The sequence below is a fragment of the Aegilops tauschii genome, chromosome 5, assembly GCF_002575655.3.
Source record: "Aegilops tauschii subsp. strangulata cultivar AL8/78 chromosome 5, Aet v6.0, whole genome shotgun sequence".
NCBI classification, from domain to species: Eukaryota; Viridiplantae; Streptophyta; class Magnoliopsida; order Poales; family Poaceae; genus Aegilops; species Aegilops tauschii.
This window is the reverse complement of record NC_053039.3, coordinates 554455364-554478233: the sequence shown is the minus strand read 5'-3', so window position 1 is coordinate 554478233 and position 22870 is coordinate 554455364. Positions and strand designations below refer to the sequence as shown.

General features: G+C 44.4%; 1 protein-coding gene across 1 annotated transcript; it reads left to right on the top strand.

Annotated features, from left to right (window-relative positions):
* Positions 1-11270: 11270 nt before the first annotated feature.
* LOC109771540 (shaggy-related protein kinase alpha) lies at positions 11271-16313 on the top strand. The gene is made up of 13 exons (XM_020330234.4): positions 11271-11499; positions 12667-12833; positions 12928-13020; positions 13104-13163; positions 13263-13535; positions 14239-14313; positions 14778-14834; positions 14939-15079; positions 15201-15251; positions 15330-15425; positions 15514-15597; positions 15692-15794; positions 15886-16313. The coding sequence occupies exons 2-13, from the start codon at positions 12723-12725 to the stop codon at positions 15966-15968; spliced, it is 1227 nt and encodes a 408-aa protein (XP_020185823.1). The 5' UTR covers positions 11271-11499; positions 12667-12722; the 3' UTR covers positions 15969-16313.
* The last annotated feature ends 6557 nt before the right edge of the window (positions 16314-22870 follow it).

Here is a 22870-nt window from a genome sequence, read left to right as displayed (position 1 = left end):
GCCGTTAATGGGTATAAAGTGATACACTGTTCATTACAGGCCAGATTTACCACGGGCCGTTAAGGAGCCGAGGGTTACTAAGGGCCTCATATGGGCCGAAAGACGTCATGGGCCATACATGGGCCAGAAGTTAAAACGGGCTGGAATTATATTGGACGGCCCAGATGACGCTACTGGGCCTAATTCGGATAGGCCGTAAACGGTTCCTGGGATAGCGGGATGTAAATGGGCTATATGCGAACAGGCCGTTAACAGGCTTGCCATGGGCCGGCCCACCACCTTTTGACCAAGTCAAACGGGCCGGCCTTTTCACAGGAATGGCCCTCTGTTCGGTCGTGCCACGTGTCGGCGTATCATAGGCGCTTTGGGTCCAATGAGTGGATGACATCTGTCCCAACGGTGAGCCGACACGTGTTTCCTCCAGCCAATGATGATTTTACACGTAGAAAATCCCCATTGGTCGGGGCTGTTAACGGGTTATCGGATCCAAAACCGGACCCGATAGCTTAACGGCGTTCCGTTACGGTGGATGCCACGTGTCGGTCACCCTTGATGAAAGCACTTCTGTGACGCGCGATTTATCGTCATGGAAGTGGACACTTCCGTGATGATAATTTTGGTAATGTCATGGAACACTTCTACGACAGCATAGGTATGACTATCTTGATTGTGTCATAAATTTTTCATGGATGTACATGCACGACAGAAAACATGGCCTACTGTGACAAACACGTATCATCACGGAAGTGTATTTTTATTGTAGTGAGTCCTTTTGATAAGTTAGAGTGTCCAACCCAATGAGGAGCAGAAGGAAATGACAAGTGGTTTTCAGCAAGGTAATTTCTGCAAGCACTGAAATTGTCGGTAACAGGTAGTTTGACAACAAGATAATTTGTAACAAGTAACAAGTAACAATGGAATTTTAGAGAAGTCTTTAATGGAACATCCTTTTGTAAAAGATTAGTAAGAGGCCTAGAAATTTTAGAGAAGTCTTTAATGAACCTCCTATAGAAACCAGCATGACCAAGGAAACTACGAATACCTTTAATGTCTTTAGGACATGGCATTTTCTCAATTGCATCAACTTTAGCTTTATCCACCTCAATACCACATTCAGAAATTTTATGCCCCAAGACAATGCCTTCATTAACCATAAAGTGACACTTCTCCCAATTCAAGACAAGATTAGTTTGTTCACATCTCTGCAAAACTCGATCAAGGTTGCTTAAGAAATCATCAAAAGAAGTTCCGTAAACGGAGAAATCATCCATGAAAACCTCAACAATCTTTTCACAAAAATTAGAGAATATAGTAGTCATACATCTTTGAAAGGTAGCAGGTGCATTACATAAACCAAAGGGCATACGTCTATAAGCATAAGTTCCAGAAGGACAAGTAAAAGTGGTTTTCTCTTGGTTGGGTTGTGATACATGTATTTGAGAGAAACCGAAATATCCATCAAGAAAACAAAAGTGTGTGTGCTTAGATAGTCTTTCTAGCATTTGATCAATAAAAGGCAGAGGGTAATGATCTTTTCTAGTAGCTTTGTTTAGTTTCCTAAAATCAATTACCACTCTATAGCCAGTAACAATTCTTTGTGGGATAAGTTCATTTTTATCATTAGGAACAACAGTAATACCTCCTTTCTTAGGGACACAATGATCAGGAGTTACCCATCTACTATCAGCTATGGGATAGATTATACCTGCTTCCAAAAGTCTTAGTATTTTAGTTCTTACCACTTCTTTCATCTTAGGATTTAATCATCATTGGTGATCAACAACGGGTTTAGCATCAGGTTCCATATTAATCTTGTGCTGACAGACAGTGGGACTAATGCCCTTAAGATCATCAAGAGTATATCCAATAGCAGCACGGTGCTTCCCCAGAATTTTCAATAATCTCTCTTCTTCATGTTCTGAAAGGTTAGCACTAATAATAACATGATATATCTTTTTCTCATCAAGATAAGCATACTTCAGAGTGTTAGGCAGTTGCTTTAATTCAAACACAGGATCACCTTTAGATGGAGGAGGACCCCCTAGAGTTTCAATAGGCAAATTATGTTTAAGGAGTGGTTGTTGTTTGAAGAAAATTTTATCTATTTCATTTCTTTGATGCAAATGCATATCATTTTCATGGTCTAGCAAATATTGTTCTAGTGGATCAGTAGGAGGTACGAAAATAGAAGCAAGACCAATTATTTCATATTTACTAGGTGATTCTTTATCATGAGGTTGTGTACGAAACTTAGAGAAATTAAACTCATGAGACACATCACCAAAAGTAACACTGACAGTTTCTTTCTCATAATCTAACTTAGCATTGACAGTGTTCAAGAAAGGTCTACCAACGATTATGGGACAACAATCATCTTGTGGGAAACCAAGAACTAGAAAATCAGTAGGGTATTTTATTTTCCCACACAAGACTTCAACATCTCTAACAATCCCAAGTGGTGTGATGGTATCTCTCTTAGCAAGTTTAATAGTAACATCTATGTCTTCTATTTCAAGGGGTGCTATATCATTCATAATTTCTTTATATAAAGTAAGAGGAATAGCACTCACACTAGCACCTAAGTCACATAAACCATGACACAAATGATCTCCTATTTTAACTGAGACGACAGGCATGCCAACAATAGGCTTGTTCTTATCTTTAGTATCAGGTTCAGCAATTCTAGTAGCTTCATCGCAAAAGTAGATAACATGCCCATCAACATTTTTGACAAAGAGATCTTTAACCATAGCAATACTAGGTTCTACTTTAATTTGTTTATAGGATTTAGGTGCTTTGATATTACTTTTGCGAACCACTGTTGATACCTTAGCACGTTCCTTTATCCTAACAGGGAAAGGTGGTTTTTCAATATAAGCAGTAGGCACAACTAGATCAACATTATAAATGATAGTTTCATATTTAACTATTACCAGTTCTTTAATTTCTTCTTTAATAGGGGTGATATTTAAACAACTTCTCCTTAGGGAGATCAACATGAGTAGCAAATGATTCACAAAAAGATGCTACTATCTTAGAGTCAAGTCCATATTTAGTGCTAAACTTGTGAAAGGCATCGGTATTCATAAAAGATTTAACACAATCAAACTCGAGCTTAATACCTGACTCTTTACCTTCCTCGAGTTCCCAATCTTCAGAGTTGTGCTTAATTCTTTCTAAAAGATCCCACCTGAATTCAATTTTTCTTCATAAAAGAACCAGTGCAAGAAGTATCGAGCATGGATTGATCATCACGAGAAAGCCGAGCATAAAAAATTCTGAATAATAATTTCTCTTGAGAGATCATGATTGGGGCATGAATATAACATTTACTTAAGCCACCCCAAGCTAGAGCGATACTTTCTCCTTCACGAGGCCAAAAATTATATATATAATTCCGATCACGATGAACTAGATGCATAGGATAAAACTTTTGGTGAAAATTCCTATTTCAATTAGTTCCAGTTCCACGATCCAATATCATCGCATAGCCTATACCATGTCAATGATTTTCCCTTCAAAGATAAAGGGAAAACCTTCTTCTTAACTTCATCTCCGGGTAAACCTGCAAGCTTAAATAATCCACAAATTTCATCAACATGTATCAAATGCATATCGGAATGTTTCATTCCGTCTCTTGCATAAGGATTAGCTAGCAGTTGCTCTATCATACCCGAAGGAATTTCATAACTAATATTTTCAGTAGGTGCAGTAGGTTGAGGGGCAACTCTTTGTGTTTTCGGTCGAGGTGAAGATACCCCGGACAAACCCCTCAAAGGATTGTTTTCCATAGTAACAAGTGTCAATAAATTTCAGCACGTAATATAAATTTTTCCTTACCGATTTCCACTTACCAAGAGCGCTTCACTCCCTGTCAATGGCGCCAAAAAAGATTCTTGATGACCCACAAGTATAGGGGATCAATCGTAGTCCTTTAGATAAGTAATAGTGTCGAAGCCAACGAGGAGGAGAAGGAAATGACAAGTGGTTTTCAGCAAGGTAATTTCTGCAAGCACTGAAATTGTCGGTAACAGTTAGTTTGATAGCAAGATAATTTGTAACAAGTAACAAGTAACAATAGTAACAATAAGTGCAGCAAGGTAGCCCAATCCTTCTGATGGCAAATGACAGGCCGATACGGTCTCAGATAATAAGTAAAGTGTTCATGGGGGCACACGAGAATTTTATCTAGTCACTTTCATCATGTTGGTTTGATTTGCATTCGCTACTTTGATAATTTGATATGTGGCTGGACCGGTGCTTGGGTGTTGTTCTTACTTGAACAAGCCTCCCACTTATGATTAATCCCCTCGCAAGCATCCGCAACTATGAAAGAGGAATTAAGAAACAATCTAACCATAGCATTAAACATATGGATCCAAATCAGTCCCTTACGGAATAGCGCATAAACTAGGGTTTAAGCTTCTGTCACTCTAGCAACCCATCATTTAATAACTACTCCACAATGCATTCCCTTAGGCCCAAAGATGGTGAAGCGTCATGTAGTCGACGTTCACATAACACCACTAAGGGAATCACAACATATGTATCATCAAAATATCGAACGAATATCAAATTCACATGCTTACTTGCAACATGACTGCTCTCGTGGCCTCAAGAACAAGGGGAACTACTCACAAATAATATTCATGCTCAATATCAGAGGGATATTAAATAGCATAATGGATCTGAACATATAATCTTCCACCAAATAAACCATCTAGCATCAACTGCAAGATGTAATCAACACTACTAGTCACCCACAGGTACCAATCTGAGGTTCCGGTACAAAGACAGAACACAAGAGATGAACTAGGGTTTGAGATGAGATGGTGCTGTTGAAGATGTTGATGAAGATTGGCCTCCCAAAGATGATAGGGTTGTTGGTGATGACGATGTCTTCAATTTCCCCCTCCAGGAGGGAAGTTCCCCCGATGGAATCGGTCCGCCGAAGGGCAAAAGTGCTCCTGCCCAAGTTCTGCCTCAAGATGGCGGCGCTTCGTCCGAAAGTCCTCTCCTTAATTTTGCTAGGTCAAAAGTGTTGGGGAACGTTGCATGGAAAAACAAAAAAATTCTACGCACACGCAATGATCTATCCATGGAGATGCATAGCAACGAGGGGGAAGAGTGTGTCTACGTACCCTCGTAGACCGTAAGCGGAAGCATTTCACAACACGGTTGATGTAGTCGAACTTTCTTCGCGATCCAATCGATCGAGTACCGACGTACGACACCTCCGCGTTCAGCACACGTTCAGCTCGGTGACGTCCGCGCCTTCTTGATCCAGCAAGACGGAAAGGTAGTGGATGAGTTCCGACAGCACGATGGTGTGGTGACGATGATGGTGAAGTGATCTCCGCAGGGCTTCGCCTAAGCACTACGAAAATATGACCGTGGAGGGGGGCGCCACACACGACTAAGACAATGTTGTGGTGTGCTAGGCGCCCCCTCCCTCATATATATAGGTGGGGGAGGGAATAGCCAGGAGGGCGCCCCAAGTAGGCCAAATCCTACTTGGGGTCCTCCCCAAGTGGCGCCCCCTTTCCTTATATAGGTGCGGGGGAAAGGCAGGGGAGGGATCGGAGGCCCCCCTCCCTTTCCTTTCTCCCATGAGAGGGAAAGGCAGGAAGGGCTACCCCTCCCCCTTTTCCTTCCCTAGGGCTGGCGGGCCAGGGAAAGGGCGCACCAGCCCCTGTGGGCTGGTCTGTCCCTCCCTTGGCCCATTAAGCCCATATACCTACCGGGGGTTGTCCGGAACCCCTTCCGGTGATCCGATGGCTACCCGGTGCATCCCGGAACCCTTCCGGTGTCCGAATACCATCGTCCTATATATCAATCTTTACCTCTCGACCATTTCGAGACTCCTCATCATGTCTATGATCTCATCTTGGACTCCGAACAACATTCGGTCACCAAATCATATAACTCATATAACACTATATCGTCAACGAACGTTAAGCGTGCGGACCCTACGGGTTCGAGAACTATGTAGACATGACCAAGACACCTATCCGGTCAGTAACCAATAGCGGAACCTGGATGCCCATATTGGCTCCTACATATTCTACGAAGATCTTTATCGGTCGAACGGTTATGACAACATACGTAATTCCCTTTGTCCATCGGTATGTTACTCGCCCGAGATTTGATCGTCGGCATCTCTATACCTAGTTCAATCTTGTTACCGGCAAGTCTCTGTACTCGTTCCGTAATACAACATCTCGTAACTAACTCATTATCATTTGCTTGCAAGGCTTCTTGTGATGTGTATTACCGAGAGGGCCCAGAGATACCTCTCCGATACTCGGAGTGACAAATCCTAATCTCGATCTATGCCAACGCAACAAACACCTTCGGAGATACCTGTAGAGCATCTTTATGATCACCCAGTTACGTTGTGACGTTTGATAGCACACAAGGTATTCCTCTGATGTTCGGGATTTGCATAATCTCATAGTCGACAGAATATGTATTTGTCATCAAGAAAGCAATAGCAATAAACTGAACGATCAATATGCTAAGCTAACGGATGGGTCTTGTCCATCACATCATTCTCCTAATGATGTGATCTCGTTATGAAATGACAACACATGTCTATGGTTAGGAAACCTTAACCATCTTTGATCAACGAGCTAGTCTAGTAGAGGCTTACTAGGGACACGGTATTTGTTTATGTATTCACACATGTATTTAAGTTTCCAATCAATACAATTCTAGCATGAATAATAAACCTTTATCATGAATAAGTAAAATAACAACTTTATTATTGCCTCTAGGGCATATTTCCTTAAAAAAGACCTTATGTACCAGAAGATGGGCACCGGAGGTGGGCCAGGGTGCCCACTACCCACCAGAGCACCCCTGGAGGGGCTGGCGTGCCCTGGTGTCTTGTGGCCACCTGGCAGCCCCCCTCTGGTAGTTCTTTTCGCCAATATTTATTATATATTCCAAAATTATTCGCCGTAGAATTTTAGCTCATTTGGAGATGTGCAGAATAGGTATCTCTGACATAGCTTTTTCAGGTCCAGAATTCCAGCTACCGGTATTCTCCCTCTTTGTGCAAACCTGGTATATTATGAGATAAAAGGCATTAGAATTACTCCGCAAAGTGTTATTATGCATAAAAACATTATAAATAACAGTAGGAATCACATGATGCAAAATGGACGTATCACATACCCTCAACCCCGAAGGTCAACTACTACCTCCTCGTCATGGTTGCCGCGGGGATGATGAAGATGGCCTCCGGTAGGGTGCCAGCACAGGGCTCCAGATGGTATTCAAAGGTACAAAGGTGTGCAGTGGCGGAGTCAAAGTTCTAGGGTTATTTCTGGTGGTTTCTCTATTTATAGGACTTTTTTGGCATTGGTCTCACGCGAAGATGGGCTAAGATGGGCCCACAAGGCACCAGCACACCACCAACCCCCGGGCATGCGGTGGTGGTTTGTGGGCACCTCGTTGCTCTTCTAGTCCTCCCACGAAGCTTTAGGGGTCTCTTTTGTTCCAAAAAAAATTTGTCAAAAAGTTTCAACCCATTCTGAGAACTTTTATTTCTGCACAAAAAACAAGACCACGGTAGTTCTACTGAAAACAGCGTCAGTCCGGATTAGTTCCATTCAAATCATACCAAAACCATATAAAATTATTGTAAACATGGCATGAATACTTCATAAATTATAGATACGTTGGAGACGTATCAATTTGTTGCGAGCCATGGGGCTTATGGCTTGATCAGTATGCACACACGAGGTTGAAGAGGCACATGGGAGGGCGACGACCTGTTCATTTAACGACCACAAGCGGGGCAACAGTTCCATCTCCCACAAACCAGGAGAGTAGGCAACCGTTTTCCCTATGCGACACCTGTTTCCGCATTGACTCTGGTGGCTCCCCATCCCTGATGACCTCGTGGTGGTCGGTGGGCGAGGGCCGCCGGGATCCTCACGCGAACATCTATAGCAGTATGCCTTTGGTGTAGGTTTAGTAGCTAGTGTTTCTTCGTCTGTCATATCAGCTCGGGCGGTTACGAAGGCGACTATGAATAATCTCCTCTGACCTTCTCCCTCTACGGTGGTCTTCTCCATTGGTGGTGATGGATCGAGGAGTTTCTGATTTTGTCACCTGGCTTCTCTTGGATCTAGGTGGGTGATTTGGTCTTCTCGGCGGTGGCCTTGAGGTAACAACAATGGCAACACCGTGGAATAAATTTGCTCCGGTATGCTCTTTCCGTGGTGATGCCTACTCCGGCTTTGCCAGTGTTTGGACGAGATGGGTTTAGGAATCTGCCGGCACCACTACTCCATCAAGTTGCGGTGGTGTCCGTGTTCGTAAAGCTGCTTCAGCAATGGTGTTTTCTCTGTCCTAGGTTCAATGGATGCTCACTTCATTTTCTTCCAATAGTCGCCCTGGCGATGACTGTGAAGGGTGGTGGGCAATGATATGGCTATGCACGGAGGCCCTAATGAATTCAAGTTACCTTTTATTTTCTTAGGGTTTTCTGTATAATTGTCCCTAGACATGTGTCTTGTCAGGACGTTTCTTTTCAGTTATGTGGAATGGTGGTTGGACATTTATTTTCTCTATTATATATACTAGCAGAACGCTCGTGCGTTGCTACGGGCTATCCATCATGTTATTTGTAACATCGAGTCTGACACAAAAACCCCATCCCGTGATGCATCTTTCTTTTTTCTATTGGAACCTCCTCTTCCTGCTCAGTTTTCTGCCATAGCGGGACATTTCTCGCTGGAGCCACCTCCTTTAAAATCAGATGACATCCACCTCATCTTCGTCATGCATTGCAATAGGGATGAAAATTTTCATGTTTACAATATAATAGAGTGGGTTAAACTAAATTATACTATTGACACAAAGAACAAATAATTATAGAGAACATTCTCAAAGGTCCATTCAACTTTGCAAATGCACATTGACGTTGAAGGCGAGTGGCAACATGAACGTATTCCTAGTCACCAATACGCTCCACCTCCAGCCCACATATGCTAGAAGGGATAATTGTCGTTCTTCTCTTCCTTGTCCTTCCCCACATCTTCTACTCTTAGCCTCTTCGCCAAGACGTTTCATTAGCGCCATCCAGCACCAGGTCAACATTAGTGTGTTCATCATCGATACCTTATCTTCTTCTTTCTCATTCCTCGCCAATTTTACTTCGCGTTTCTACTTATTTTTTAGAATACTCTTACTTTCTTTTTTCGTCCTATTTTTTTGGAACAATCTTCCTTTGTCCAACACCATGGACCACTCTTCCTTTCTACTATAGCATAAACCAACTAGTCAATGTTGTGTCATGTTGTCCTCACTCGCGAAAGTCTTGGCAACGGTCAGCGTGTGGACATCCTGTAGAGCATAGTCATCATCCATATTGGTGAATGCTAGGTCGCCCATGTTGCCGTTGAAGTTTCTAGTTTTGGATCATTTCGGACCTAATCGAAATATGCAATATTTTGGAAATTTTGCATATTTCGGAAATTGTTTCGGATTTTGAGATTTCGAATATCACTTAATTTTAATGACCTCTAACACAATTTAATTTAACTTTGAAATCTGTTTGAATGTACCTCGAAATTTCTGGGTTAAAAATATTTCAGACACCATTGAAATATGTGAAATTTCGAAACTTTCACTAAAATATGCCGCTCCATGTTGGCAAGCGGTGCTCGGTCATGTCGCTGAGAGCGTGTTTATCGTCCTTGCACACAAGGGCTTTCAAAACGATTCGGCGTGGTTAACTCCTTGCTGAATTAATTAAGTACACAAATAATTAATGGCCTACCTAATTCTTCACATGCCTAATTAACTGTCAACCAAATCAATTATCTATCTGACTAATTGGAAAAAATTCCCGCTTCTAATTATCTTTAGGCATAAATAATTGTCTACCTAATTAATTAATTAATTAATTGCATTAATGACTTGATTTCCAAATTAATTGAGCGAAAAAAATCCTATTTAAATGGACCTAATGAATTTCATACGTAATTAAATGTCTAGCTAACTACTATATTAATAGTTTGATTTCCAAATTGATTCGGTGCTCGATTTTCAAAATATTTTTGCATGAATGACTGCTACGAATGACGACGGCTTCTACCGAGTATTGTAGGACACATTTCCTTAACGAATTTCTTGACATTTGATAGACACATTTGGTTTGAGAATATAGCGTGTCTGGGTCCACGAACGTTTGTACGTGGCGGTCCGGCGACCCACCTTCACTACGGCCGTCCTCGACGCCATGATCCACGCCCTGGCATTCTCGAGCATCGCACCGGCGTCAGGCCGGCCACGCCGTCTGTCGCGCACGACGTCCCTCCGCTGTGGCGCGCGGATGCGTACGTCCATAAGGAAAAAGATAAATTATTTTTGTTGTATTAGGAAACTTGTGATTGTAAATTAATAGTTTAGATAATGATAATAATAAATGGCATTGCGCGTGGGATTAGCGATTTGTTATGGAGGAATATCTGATTTTGTTTTGGTAGTTATCGAGAAAAATCTTATATGTATCTTTTATGAAGTTAATATCACGTATATGATGCGATTTCTGAATTTCTAATTACTTATTATCTACATGATTGAATTGAATCAGCACCTGCCAAAAAAAGCACGAAATAAGATCCCCTTAATGGGATTTGGTTCTTTAATGAGAGAGAGAAAAAACTGATGGGTGGTAAGACCGAAAAAATCGGACGAAAACAAACCGTACAAGGCTAACAACTCCCCTTTAGGATTAGAGATACACATACACACACATGTAAGCTTCCCATTTCACCATCTTCTTCGTCCAACCTGTATATACATTCTCCCCTTCCCTTCTCATGTTTGATTTTCCCTTGCATCTCTGGTTTTTCTCCCACCGGCTTTTCTTAAAATAGACTCAATCGTCCTACGTTTTATTAACTTACCAAGATAAAATAATTTTTTTTATAAGTCAGTAAATTCATACCAAATAAGTGATTAATAATAAGATGGCAGGTAAACCACGACCATTCCATACAAAATCTTTTAAAGATTTCAACACACTAGAATGTACTAATAGACGTGTAATCATGGGCTAATCTAAGCAGAATGTTTAAACCCTCATTGCAACACATAGGCAATTATCTAGTTCAGTTAGGAAAACCGGCCACAAGGCGGGCAATCCGAGGGCTGGCCAGACGACCGATCCATGCACCTGACCGGCCAGCCGACGCCCAGCTAGCTCTTGGCATCAGAAGGGTATTTTGGGAACTCCATTTCCTTTTCCCCGTGTCTTCTCCCCACCCCACCCCACCCCACCGGCCCACGCCGACCACCACAGCGACGCGACCCCCGCACCCGCGCCCGCTGCTGCGACTGGACTGGACTGGAGTGGAGCGCACTCCAGTGGAGGCGACCCGAGCAGCTGCGGACCAGGCCCTCCGATCCGCCCGCGCCCGCGCCCGCCGCAGCCCTATGGTCCGGCCGCCCACCGGAGCGCCTCGCCGCCGCACCAACCCGGTACGTACGCGCCCCGAACCAGGCCTCTCTGCCGCTGGAATCCGCGAGGGGCGGCCAGATCCGCGGGGGATCGGCGCTCGAATTTCGCCTGGGGTCGGTCCGCCGGTGGGTCTTCGGCGGGGGACAGGCGCGATCGCTGCGGCGGAGCGGCATTGGGTCCCTGGGCCGCGCCGTGGGGAGGGAATGAGCGTGTTCCTGAGCGCTCAATTCAAGCTCCGATTTTTCTGCCCAAACCTGTTGCAAACACACCACCACATCTCCAGTTCTCTGTACTCGTTTCGGTTTTCCCAGTTCGATAGGAAAACGTCTGTTCTCCCTCGTCCCCTGCTCTTTTGGTAACGGGGGAGCTAACTCTGAAATTAGAGGAGGGCGTAGTTAATAACCAGGAGTTACCATGAGTCATGGTTAGCATATACAATGCCGATCTTGCTTTGTTGCGTTGCGTTTCTACATGAGGGGAAAAAACAGGTTTTTCTATCAGTCAATATCCTCTGTTGCTCCTTGAGTTTCTTGATTTGGGGAAACTCACTAGGCGAACGCATCAGGTGATGTTCGTTCACACGGAAATTGATGTGAATCTTTTTAACTAAAGGGTCTCTACCGATTTAAATCCTAGCAGCTAGTTCTCTTGAGCTGTGGAACCTGGGAGCTGGTCCTAGTAATCTTTGCGCGAGTGCTGTGCATTCAGATGTTGTCGGTGAACCCTAGTGTTCATTCGGATTCTTCTGTCTAAGCCATTCAGCCCAGCGTTTCGTTGCATTATTTTTATTTTATTTGTGGCACATGTACGATTTCAGCTGAAATCTGTAATTTTTCTTGGACGTATTCATATTGTAGTGCGGCCGGATTGTTTATTGTGTTACTTTGTTCTTAATTTTCCATATGCAGAAGTAGCTGTGTGTGTTTATCCCACTCCACATGAAGTTATCTTGGTCCATGAATTGCCCTGGTAGTATCTGCATGTCATTATACAACCATTCACTTAAGTGCTTTTGTTGTGCATCGGCAACCTTGCTTTCCTTCTCCTGCTAGTTATTTTGCACTCCTGGTGGTTGGAGATCCATTGCCATTCATGTCAGATATGCGCACCTCTGATTCATAGGCCTTCCGTTGACAGATTTGCAATACCGACTTAAGTTCCTTACTTCTGCTGCTTTGATGTTGCAGGTAATAACATGTTCAGTGCTCTGAAGGTTTCAGAGTCATAATTCCGAATCAGCTCAATGACCTCATTTGGTGTCGCACCGGCATCTGGGCTGAGAGATGCTGGTGGTAGTAGTGAAGTGGATAAATTGCCGGATGAAATTAGTAATATGAGAATAAGTGACGAAAAGGTATTATCATATATTGTTGTGGTCTTTCTGTTTGCAATGCTAGGTCGTATTTTCTGGAAATTTACACTCGAGTCTAATTTGTTCATTGTCGCAGGAAGTAGAGGCAACAATCATCAATGGGAATGGAACAGAAGCTGGTCATATTATAGTCACAACTATAGGAGGCAGAGATGGCCAAAGGAAGCAGGTAGAGATGCAGCTTAATTATTGCTTACTTGACTTAAGGTGTCTAAAGCTTCTGATACTTGCATCCAATTTTGTGAATGGCAGACAATAAGTTACATGGCTGAACGTGTCATTGGTCAAGGATCATTTGGTGTTGTGTTCCAGGTATGTTTGCAAGGGCATTTAGAACTGCTGCTTCTTGACCTTTTTTTGTATAACACATAACTTGAGCATAACCACACAACTTTACTTCTGGCTTGGCAGGCAAAATGTTTGGAGACAAGTGAGACAGTAGCTATCAAGAAGGTCCTTCAGGATAAGAGATACAAGAACCGTGAGTTGCAAATGATGCGTCTACTTGACCATCCAAATGTCGTATCTCTGAAACACTGCTTCTTCTCAACCACTGAAAAGGACGAACTCTTTCTGAATCTTGTGCTTGAGTATGTTCCTGAGACAGTTCACCGTGTCATCAGACACTACAACAAGATGAACCAGCGCATGCCACTGATATATGTGAAGCTATATACTTATCAGGTAACCATTAACTTCAGTGCTAGGTTTCCTTTAGCTTGATGTGTGGTGCTGCCTTACTGATGCAACTCGACAAGCAAATAACTTCTGTATTAAATTGCACATACTGTTTGCAAGCAAATAGCTTCTGTATTAAATTGGTTTTGATACACTCCGTTCCTTCATACCCAGCGTGTTACTTTTTCTCATTTTTCCCATATTACCCAGCGTGTTAGAATTTGAACCAATGCATGCGCCACATGTATTCTTTGATTGGAGAGCAAAGCGGCCCAAACCAACGCATGCACTGTAATTATTTTCCTTGGTATGTATGCTGAATCTTAGACGCTGAGTAATAAGGAATCATGGGAGTAGTTTATTGTCTCAGATTATGGATCCTATTTCGCATTTTTTGGCTTGCCTGATGAATTTGACAAAAAAAAAAGGGTGGGATACTGCCTACTGCTTTCGTACGCAGATTTTTTATCCATTCTGATTGATTAGTTCCCATTCTACAGTCTGAATTGTGCTTCCAATGTGTCCAACTCTGTACATAGTTCAAGTGGACCTGGCTTTACTTTTCTACAAACATACTACCTCCGTCCCAAAAATGTAAGACGTATTTTTGGACGGAGGTAGTATATGAATACCCTTATTTAAATATTAGCTCTCCAGACTCCAGCCCAGTTACTTTGGATAATTTCCTCATATCTGTTTACTTTGACAGATTTGTAGGGCACTGGCCTATATCCATCGCACCGTTGGTGTTTGCCACAGGGACATAAAACCACAGAATCTTCTGGTAAGTTGAAGACATCATTTTACTGTGAACTTCTTTTTGAGTGGTTCCATACAGGATATAAATTATTCCATCTTCTGCAAAAAGGTAGCTGGTGTCTGGTACATCTGGTTTGTCCTATATTGACTAATCCCACACTACTCTTAACAGTAGTTAACTAGTCACTGTGATTTCATTTATGATGCTGTTTACCGTTCATTTGAAAGTTCAGGATTAGGTCTAATAAAGCACAAAAAAAATCTTACCATCTTAATTTCGTAAGTATGCAACCATTCAACGATATATGCTCCAGATGTGCTGACTGTGCTTCTGGTCAAAGCTAACATTCGAACGCAATCCACAATCTTACTTCGAAGATAATGTCGAGCATCTTAGGCACCTTGATGTATCTGAGGCATTATTTGCAATGTACATCATCAGCTTCTCATGCCTCCCTTTGGATCCACTGTTTTGCTTCTATTTACTAGGTTAACCCACACACTCATCAGCTGAAGATCTGTGATTTTGGAAGTGCAAAAGTTCTGGTATTTACCTTGACCATCCTTGATACTGTTGCATTGAACCTTCTTGATATTGTTGTATATGAGCTTAGGATATGCTGTTTAGCATTTTATACATTCTTCTTTAGGTGAAGGGCGAACCCAATATATCATACATCTGCTCTAGGTACTATAGGGCACCAGAGCTTATTTTTGGTGCTACTGAGTACACAACAGCAATTGACATCTGGTCTGCTGGATGTGTTCTTGCTGAACTTCTGACAGGACAGGTGAACTTGAAAAATCAGCAGTCCTAATTGTTCTCTTTCTCTTATAAAAAACACTGAATAAAAATAATCTTGGTCAAGGAGAAATCATGCAGCTCACATTTTTGTCTGGTCTGATTAACAGCCTTTGTTTCCTGGTGAAAGTGGAGTTGATCAACTTGTTGAAATTATCAAGGTGATTCTACTGCTCAATATTGTCATCTATTCATAGTGTTCAGGCCATCCATTAACAAGTTTGTGATGGTTGTTGCAGATTCTGGGCACTCCTACAAGGGAAGAAATCAAATGTATGAACCCGAACTACACGGAATTTAAGTTTCCCCAAATCAAGGCCCATCCATGGCATAAGGTACGAGGGCTCTCCGAATGGAACTTTGGTGCTTCCAAGTTAAAATTTTGGTGGTGATTTATATGTGACAGCTTTCACTTAACTGCAGGTGTTCCACAGACGAATGCCGCCTGAAGCAGTGGACCTGGTCTCCAGGCTTCTTCAGTACTCACCGCACCTTCGGTCCTCAGCTGTGAGCGCATACGTACCCTGCAGTTTCTTTCACATACAAAACACAGTTTCACATGTCTAAATCTCTCTAACACCACACTTCGATGTTCATGCAGCTGGACGCTCTGATCCATCCGTTCTTCGACGAGCTCCGGGACCCAAACACCCGCCTCCCCAACGGCCGGTTCCTACCTCCCCTCTTCAACTTCAAGCCTCACGGTAAGCACACTGACGCACATCGGTCAGCCACATTACACCAACATCGATCAATCACCGAGTTTCTTACCATTTCATCTGTTGCGCTCGGCAGAGCTGAAGGGGCTTCCGATGGAGATCGCGGCGAAGCTGGTCCCCGAGCACGCGAGGAGCCAGTGCCCCTTCCTAGGGCTGTAGGATCAGGCCTGCTGGCTACATGTGCGAAAAGGCGCTGTCTGCCATGCTAGCGAATAGCGCTCCTGCCTAGAGGAGGACTAGGCGTCGGAACAAGTGAACATGATCCATGTGGGTGGTGTCTGTACTGTTGCTTTGGACGGTTTGCGTGTGGTCTTGAACTGCCGGGACAAAGAGTCGGAACGAGAACGACTGAGTAAGTGAGGATTGCAGTAACAGAAGTGGCTGTGTACGCTTTGATTGATGAATTTTGTTGTAGATGGTGGTGGTGCCATCGACTCTTGTCCGAGTTAGGATGGGCGTCAAAGACTTATGAGATAACATGAAAAAATTCTACAAAACCGTGAAGTAATTGCATCTGTCATATCGTCAAATTTAATCGGCGTGGCTAGAAGGAAAAAAATTACTGCAGATGAGGCCACCATATACTCCCTCTGTACTGAATTACTTGTTGGAGAAATGGATAAAAATGGATGTATTTTAGAAGTAAAATACGACTAGATACATTTATTTCTTTGACAAGTAATTTTCTTGGAACATACGCTGTAGGCCCTAGCAACAGGCTACACATGTGCGCAGATAAGAACGCACGGAAGGCTGGTTGATTGCCTGGTAAGACTCAAGAGTGATTGCCCAGTACAAAGCTCTTCTGGCGCCAATAATAGACCTCAATGAACCTTGCTATACATACGATGAATTTCTGTCCAACACTTAGTACGATTAAAGACAGATCATAGATGATCAGTTTGTGGGCCATCTGGTCGTACTAGTGTCCGACGAAAAACAATGGTATGTATAGCAAGGTTCGACCTCAATTGCTTATGATTTTGCCAAAAGATAGGTACAGTTCAGTGATGACTAGATGCAAAAGATGGCTGAATGTCAGACCGTGCACCTGTTGAAGATTGAGGCTGCAGGTGTTTGAAGTTCAGTTATCCACTCGTTTCGAAAAAAAAAGCTCTGATCCTACGGCCACGACATACTCACTTCAACGGCTGAGATCTTCCGGTACCGATTCATCTTGTAACAGTACCAACCTTCCTAGGGCTATAAAATGCTCGCCTCCGCTGCTGCGTCTGCTAACCCCCTTTGTCAAATCATAACAATAGTATACTCATGCATACACTCGATGATACTCGATGTTCCTCTGCTCAATACAAATATCTGTGAGTGAGTTGGGAGATAATCTCCATCTGTTGTTCCTTTGTGAGTGATTAATAATGTCTATCCCTTTTGGGACCCGACACTGATTAACTTCAAGAGCTGCACCGCAAAGTATGTCCAGGAACCTGAAACTACGTACTTGCATCAATATTAATCGGTTGATGTGGGGATTGACATAGAGAAGGCGAACTCGATCAGCCATTAGGATTCAAGAGCTGCATGGATAAAGGTTAGTTTTTTCAGTGTGATACATGGTAGGTAACTGAAATTTACCCCAGAGTAAACCCAGAGCTGCAAAACATACCCTCACGCAAAGACAAGTTTGATTGATATAATATACAATAAGATAATGGGGATATCATGGGTCGATGAATGCAAAACAAAATAGAAAATTCATAACTGAAGAGCACATACCCTCATGCAAAAATAAGGTTGATATAAGGGTGTCGAAAATTGAGATAAGTGCTTTTTTTTGCGGGGAGAGAAGTGCATATTTCAACCATGAACTCTATGGTCAGCTAAATTTACAACCATCATGAACTACAAAACCGGTTAGGACACAACCTCGAACTATCAACACCAATTACCCCCACCCGCCCCCAATACACACAGACGATTGGAGGATGATTTTGCATGATGTGGCATCTACATTGACTTTTCAAAGCTGATGTAAATTAAACTGACCCTAGAGTTCAGGGTTGAAATATGCATTTCTCCCTTAAAAAATTGAAATGCAACCTTGCAACCCCACAGAAAAAACAGCCAGTGATCCCATTGAAAAGGAAACTATAATAACAAATGACATGTTAGCTTGGTGAACCTCAGGTCTTAGCAATACTTCAGTAGTGGCTTCCCCAGCCTGTTTGAACAAGGGGTGAAATCACTGATGCTCTGTCTGAGATGACTTGAAGAGATCAAAAGTTCACATCAAATCAAAACTGATGGCACAAGTACATTTCAGTTGTGACTTCGGAAGCGCCCGTCGTACGTTTCTTGTTTCGTGATGACCAAATGAATAAAAACATGATAGTAGAATAACTCGAAGAGATTTAGCCATGGCTGGTTTGGATGAATCAATACGTCCATGTCTCCGGAACAGGAAATTAATCAGCAGCATCAAAAAGTAAACATCGGGGAATTGAGAAGGGAAGGCGAACTGAATATGCAAATCAGTACCAACAACGAGTCTTCCACCATTCAGATTACAAAGGCATCCACCACTAATATCAATCAGCATAGATAAAGCTTCCAACTCGAAACCCCAATTTCCGCTTCATCTTCCTCCCATCCTACTCGTCGTCGTCGGTGACCCAGCCCATGACGTAGCCCTTGGTGCGGAGGTCCTCGCGGATGTCGTCCTGGACCTTGTGGATCTTGGCGACGCGGGCCTGACGCAGCTTCATGGCGGCGAGCACCGCCGGCGGGAGGTCCCTCTCCGGAGACGGGATGACGACCGGCTTGTGATCGATGGCGAGCACGCGGCGCACCTTCTTCACGGGCAGCCTCTTCCTCACCATCCTCTTGCCGTTCACCACCCTACGCTCCGGCTCCGGCTCCCCATTGGTCTTCGTCGCCGTCTCCTCCGCCGCCACCTCAGCGACGGCAAGATTCAGCTCCTGCTCCTCCGTCTTCCTCATCTTTCTCGTCCTCATCTTTCTCATCCTCGGCCGCCGGGTCTGATCTGAGACCTCCCGCGCCGCCCCGCCCAAATTTATGGCGCCTGCTAACCCTAGCGGTTCGGCTCGGGATCGGTCTCCGTCTCTCCGAACCCGACATGAACCAAGTCAGTGTCAAAGTGGGCACGAGTCACCCGCAGAGCCTGATTTTGTGTAACGAAAAACCCAAATCAATCAGTTAAAAAAAAGTCAATCAGTTTTCAGGCCATTCATCGTTGAGTCTGACTTTTTGGAGCTTATACAACTACTATGCAATGGTGAAGCCGGAGTCTCGAGCCTTTACTTCACAATCATGACCGAGTGCTTTGTGAATTATGAGATCTCAAAGAATTGGGAAGATCTCCTTCTAACGTTGTCCAAAGAATGCAAACAAGGTGGCTCATTCTTTCCCTAGGCATGCTTATGATTCTATTGAATAATGTTTCAGCCAACTCATTCAAAAATCCAAACTGATGTAGAAAGATGGTCAAGACCTTTTGGCTCAGATCCCATATTAAATTCATGCTCCAGTCAACTCATCCAAAAGTCTGAACTGATGTAGAGAGATGGTCAAGACCTCTTGGCTCAGATACCGTACTGAATTCATGCTCCAGCAAACTCATCCAAAAGTCCGAACTGATGGAGAGAGAGGACAATATATTTCAACAGATTCTAATGTATTGCTTTATTTTGGGACGGTGATCCACCCAGGTTTATCATGCCCCTCATAATAAACATTGTAACTATCTCAATTTGTAATAAACGAGATACGAGGCATTCCCATAATAAAAACAAGGTTACCTTGCACCTATGTAATTTCAGCCTGCACGCTTCTTAAAGCAGCCCTGGGTCTGGATGAGGAGGAACGTCTGAATTTGTTGTGCCTCAGAGCCAGGCTCCTGCGGGCGCAGTGTGGCACGGGGCTACATACGTTGGGAAGCACGGGAGATGGAATGGTCCAGCCTTAATTCCCCACTCCATTCCCCTCACCGACCAAACCCCATTCTCTCACCACCTCATTCCACGGCGCTAGGTTCTCCCTACCTAGCCCTCGTCCCGGTGATGTGTCTAGCATCGTCGGTGGGCGTGTGGAGGTGTGTCTCCGGCGGATCTGTCCTTGGTGGATTTGCTCGGATCTGGTCGTAGTTCGTCTACGTTCATGTGTCTTCAGGTTGGATCCTTCCGATCTACGCTACTCTTCAACAGCGGCGGCTGTTGTTCTGGTGCGCTGGTCCTATGAGGCCTTAGCATAATGACTTCCCGACTGTCTACTACAACAAGTTTTGCCCGGCTCCAGTGAAGGAAGGGCGATAACGGCGGCACGGCTTCGGCTCGCTTGAGTGCTTGTAGTCGTCGCTATGTAGTCTACGAATTCAGATTTAATTTTTATTATTTCTAAAGTTCGTTGTACTATCATAATTGAATACGAATAAATCGAAAGTTTTTCCGTAAAAAAAACTCAATTCGATCACCTGATATGGGATCACGTAAAGGGCTGAGGGCACATATGGTGGTCATTCATATGAGGGACATTTACATTTTCTTCCCTAACTTTGTCCCGACCTCATCTTTAACCCTAAAAAAATCAGTGCTCAACTATACCCTTCTTCCGTTTGGTGCCCTTATGAAAATACCCTTCCATGACATTTTCGCCCGGTCAAAGGCCTTTGACCATTAGTGGGACGTTTCCTGGACATTTTTACCCTCGCTGCATATGTCACTTACATGTGGGCCCCTTCATCCCTACAAAAAAAATGAAAAAACTCTCACCCTCACCTCTCTTAATCTCACTTACATGTGGGCCTAGCAAGAAAAAAAATAAAAAAAAGAAAACTCTCTCTCTCTCACCTCTGTCTCTCGCAACTCTGGCGAACCTGATGCCTCGACCTGCGCTGCTGCGGCCATGAGCTCCGCACCCGTCTCCGTGCTCTCCCCCTCCCCTCTCACTCTCTCTCGCCCTTATTATCTCTCCCATCTCTAGCCCGCTCTCGCAAGAACGCCGAGAGTCCAAGTCATCTTTCCCACCTCCGACCTCAGATCGCCGTCGTTGATTTGATGTTGTGGAAGTGCCCCGCCCGATATCTGCCGCTCCTCGAGGATCCTGAGGTGCTGCCGAAGACGTAGGCGTCCTCCACAGCAAGCCAGTGACCTAGGGCTTCTTCCCGCGAGCTCCAAGCCCTGTCATGCCCGCCGCCACCGCGGGATTGGTCTTTGCCATTGACTCCGGCGACTTATGGCCCTAATCCACCACCTCTCGATGCACAGAGCCAGGGCTATTGCCGGGTGCCCTCGATCGGCCTCCCCGCGGCGTGCCTCCGCCGAAGGATTTGGTCACCGCCGACAATCCTCGGCCCAAACCCTCTGTTTTCTTTTTTTCTTTTTTCTGTTTGGCCCACATGTAAGTCAGACAAAGAGAGGTGGGAGATAGAGAGAGAGAGAGAGTTTTTTCTTTTTTCTTTTTTTGTGTGGGTCCCACATGTATGTGACATAGGCAGCGAGGGGTACAAATGTCCACATAACAGCTCACTAATGGTCAAAGGCCTTTGACCAGACGAAAACGTCATGGAAGGGTATTTTCATAAGGGCACCAAACGGAAGAGGGATATAGTTGAGCACTCATTTTTTTAGGGGTAAAGATGAGGTCGGGACAAAGTTAGGGGAAAAAATGGAATTGGCCCTTCATATTGTTGAAATATATTGCCCGCCTCTCTCCATCATATCGGTCTTTTGGTTGCATTGGCTGGAGCATGCACTTCTACATGGTATCGGAGCCAAGAGGTCTTGAGTTCAAGACCCGGCTGGCGCAATTAAATTGCAGCCCACTTTCGGTGCACGTTTAGGCCTGAGGGAGCCACACGTGAGGGGGAGTGTTGACGTATAATGTGCTGCATAGTCTCTTTCATTAGATCGGTCTTTTGGTTGCATTGGCTAGAGCACACACTTCTATATAGTATCAGAGCCAATAGGTCTTGAGTGCAAGACCCTGCCAACGCAGTATTAAAATAAAATGATTCTGCGGCCTACATCGATCCCATGCCTAAGGACTTAAATAGCCTAGACGTGAGGGGGAGTGTTGAAATATATTGCCCGCCTCTCTCCATCAGTTCGGACTTTTGGATGAGTTGGCTGGAGCATGAATTCAATACATATGACGCTTTGGTAAATGACACAGTCAACACACTAAGTTGAAAGTAAAAATTATCTGCAGATGTGGTATTTTGTTTAGCATAACATCTATAGTAGTATTAATATCTAGTATTGCATAACCGGAAGATCATTGTAATCTACATTTGGATTTTGGAGGTCGCATGTTTGCCAAACACGTGTTTTTTATCGGAGCTCACTGCACATGGAGTGGAGCTCAGTTGGAGTGGAGCACGCGCAAAGTCTTTTTGCGCGTTAACGCCTGGTACGGGTAGATCTGGCACCACATGCTAGTTTTGAGATTTGTGCTAACCTATGACCCACCTGCATGTATAGTCCTTGTATCGATTTCTTAGTTGTTGGTATTTCAATAGTCAAATCATCATCTCGCCCTACCACAAGAAGCGCCTCCAGATCGGATGGCGTTTGACGTACGCTGGCACGTCTCCTTCACGGCGGACCTCGCGGCTGCACGCACCCTCCACTTCGCCGACGGTGAGATCTTCCTCCGCCGCGGTGCGCTCCGGATCGTGCTGATCGATGACAAGGGGGTGACGGTGGGCGCGCGCTACCTGCGCGAGGGGGAGTCCATCAACGTTGGTTAGGTCGTATCTTTCCCCTGCCACATTGCTAGGGTTCGGGACCGAATCCCGGCGAGCGACATGGCTGCAGGTACACGCTGGGAGCGACCGACGAGCAGTGGCGCGTGCGATACACCGAGTCACGTTCTGGGTGGGAGATGGCGGGGCCCAGGGATTCTCGGGCCACATCCAGCCACGGTTGGGGCGGCCGCCATTGATGCCCCACACGTGGACGGAGATCCGCGCGGTCATGGGGCGCAGCAGGGAGATGCGGATACAAAAGCCCCCTCCACCCTAGTCCGTGACCTAGACACCGCGCTCTCTCACTTCTGGGAGACACCGAGAAACCCTAGATTGTGAT

What these genes read in the sequence shown, in the direction of transcription:
- LOC109771540 (XM_020330234.4), top strand. Translation starts at nt 12,723, where the DNA reads ATGACCTCATTTGGTGTCGCACCGGCATCTGGGCTGAGAGATGCTGGT. An exon ending in TAAAACCACAGAATCTTCTG is followed by an intron (nt 14,314 to 14,777) that starts GTAAGTTGAAGA and finishes TCTATTTACTAG; the next exon opens with GTTAACCCACACACTCATCA. An exon ending in AACTTGTTGAAATTATCAAG is followed by an intron (nt 15,252 to 15,329) that starts GTGATTCTACTG and finishes TGGTTGTTGCAG; the next exon opens with ATTCTGGGCACTCCTACAAG.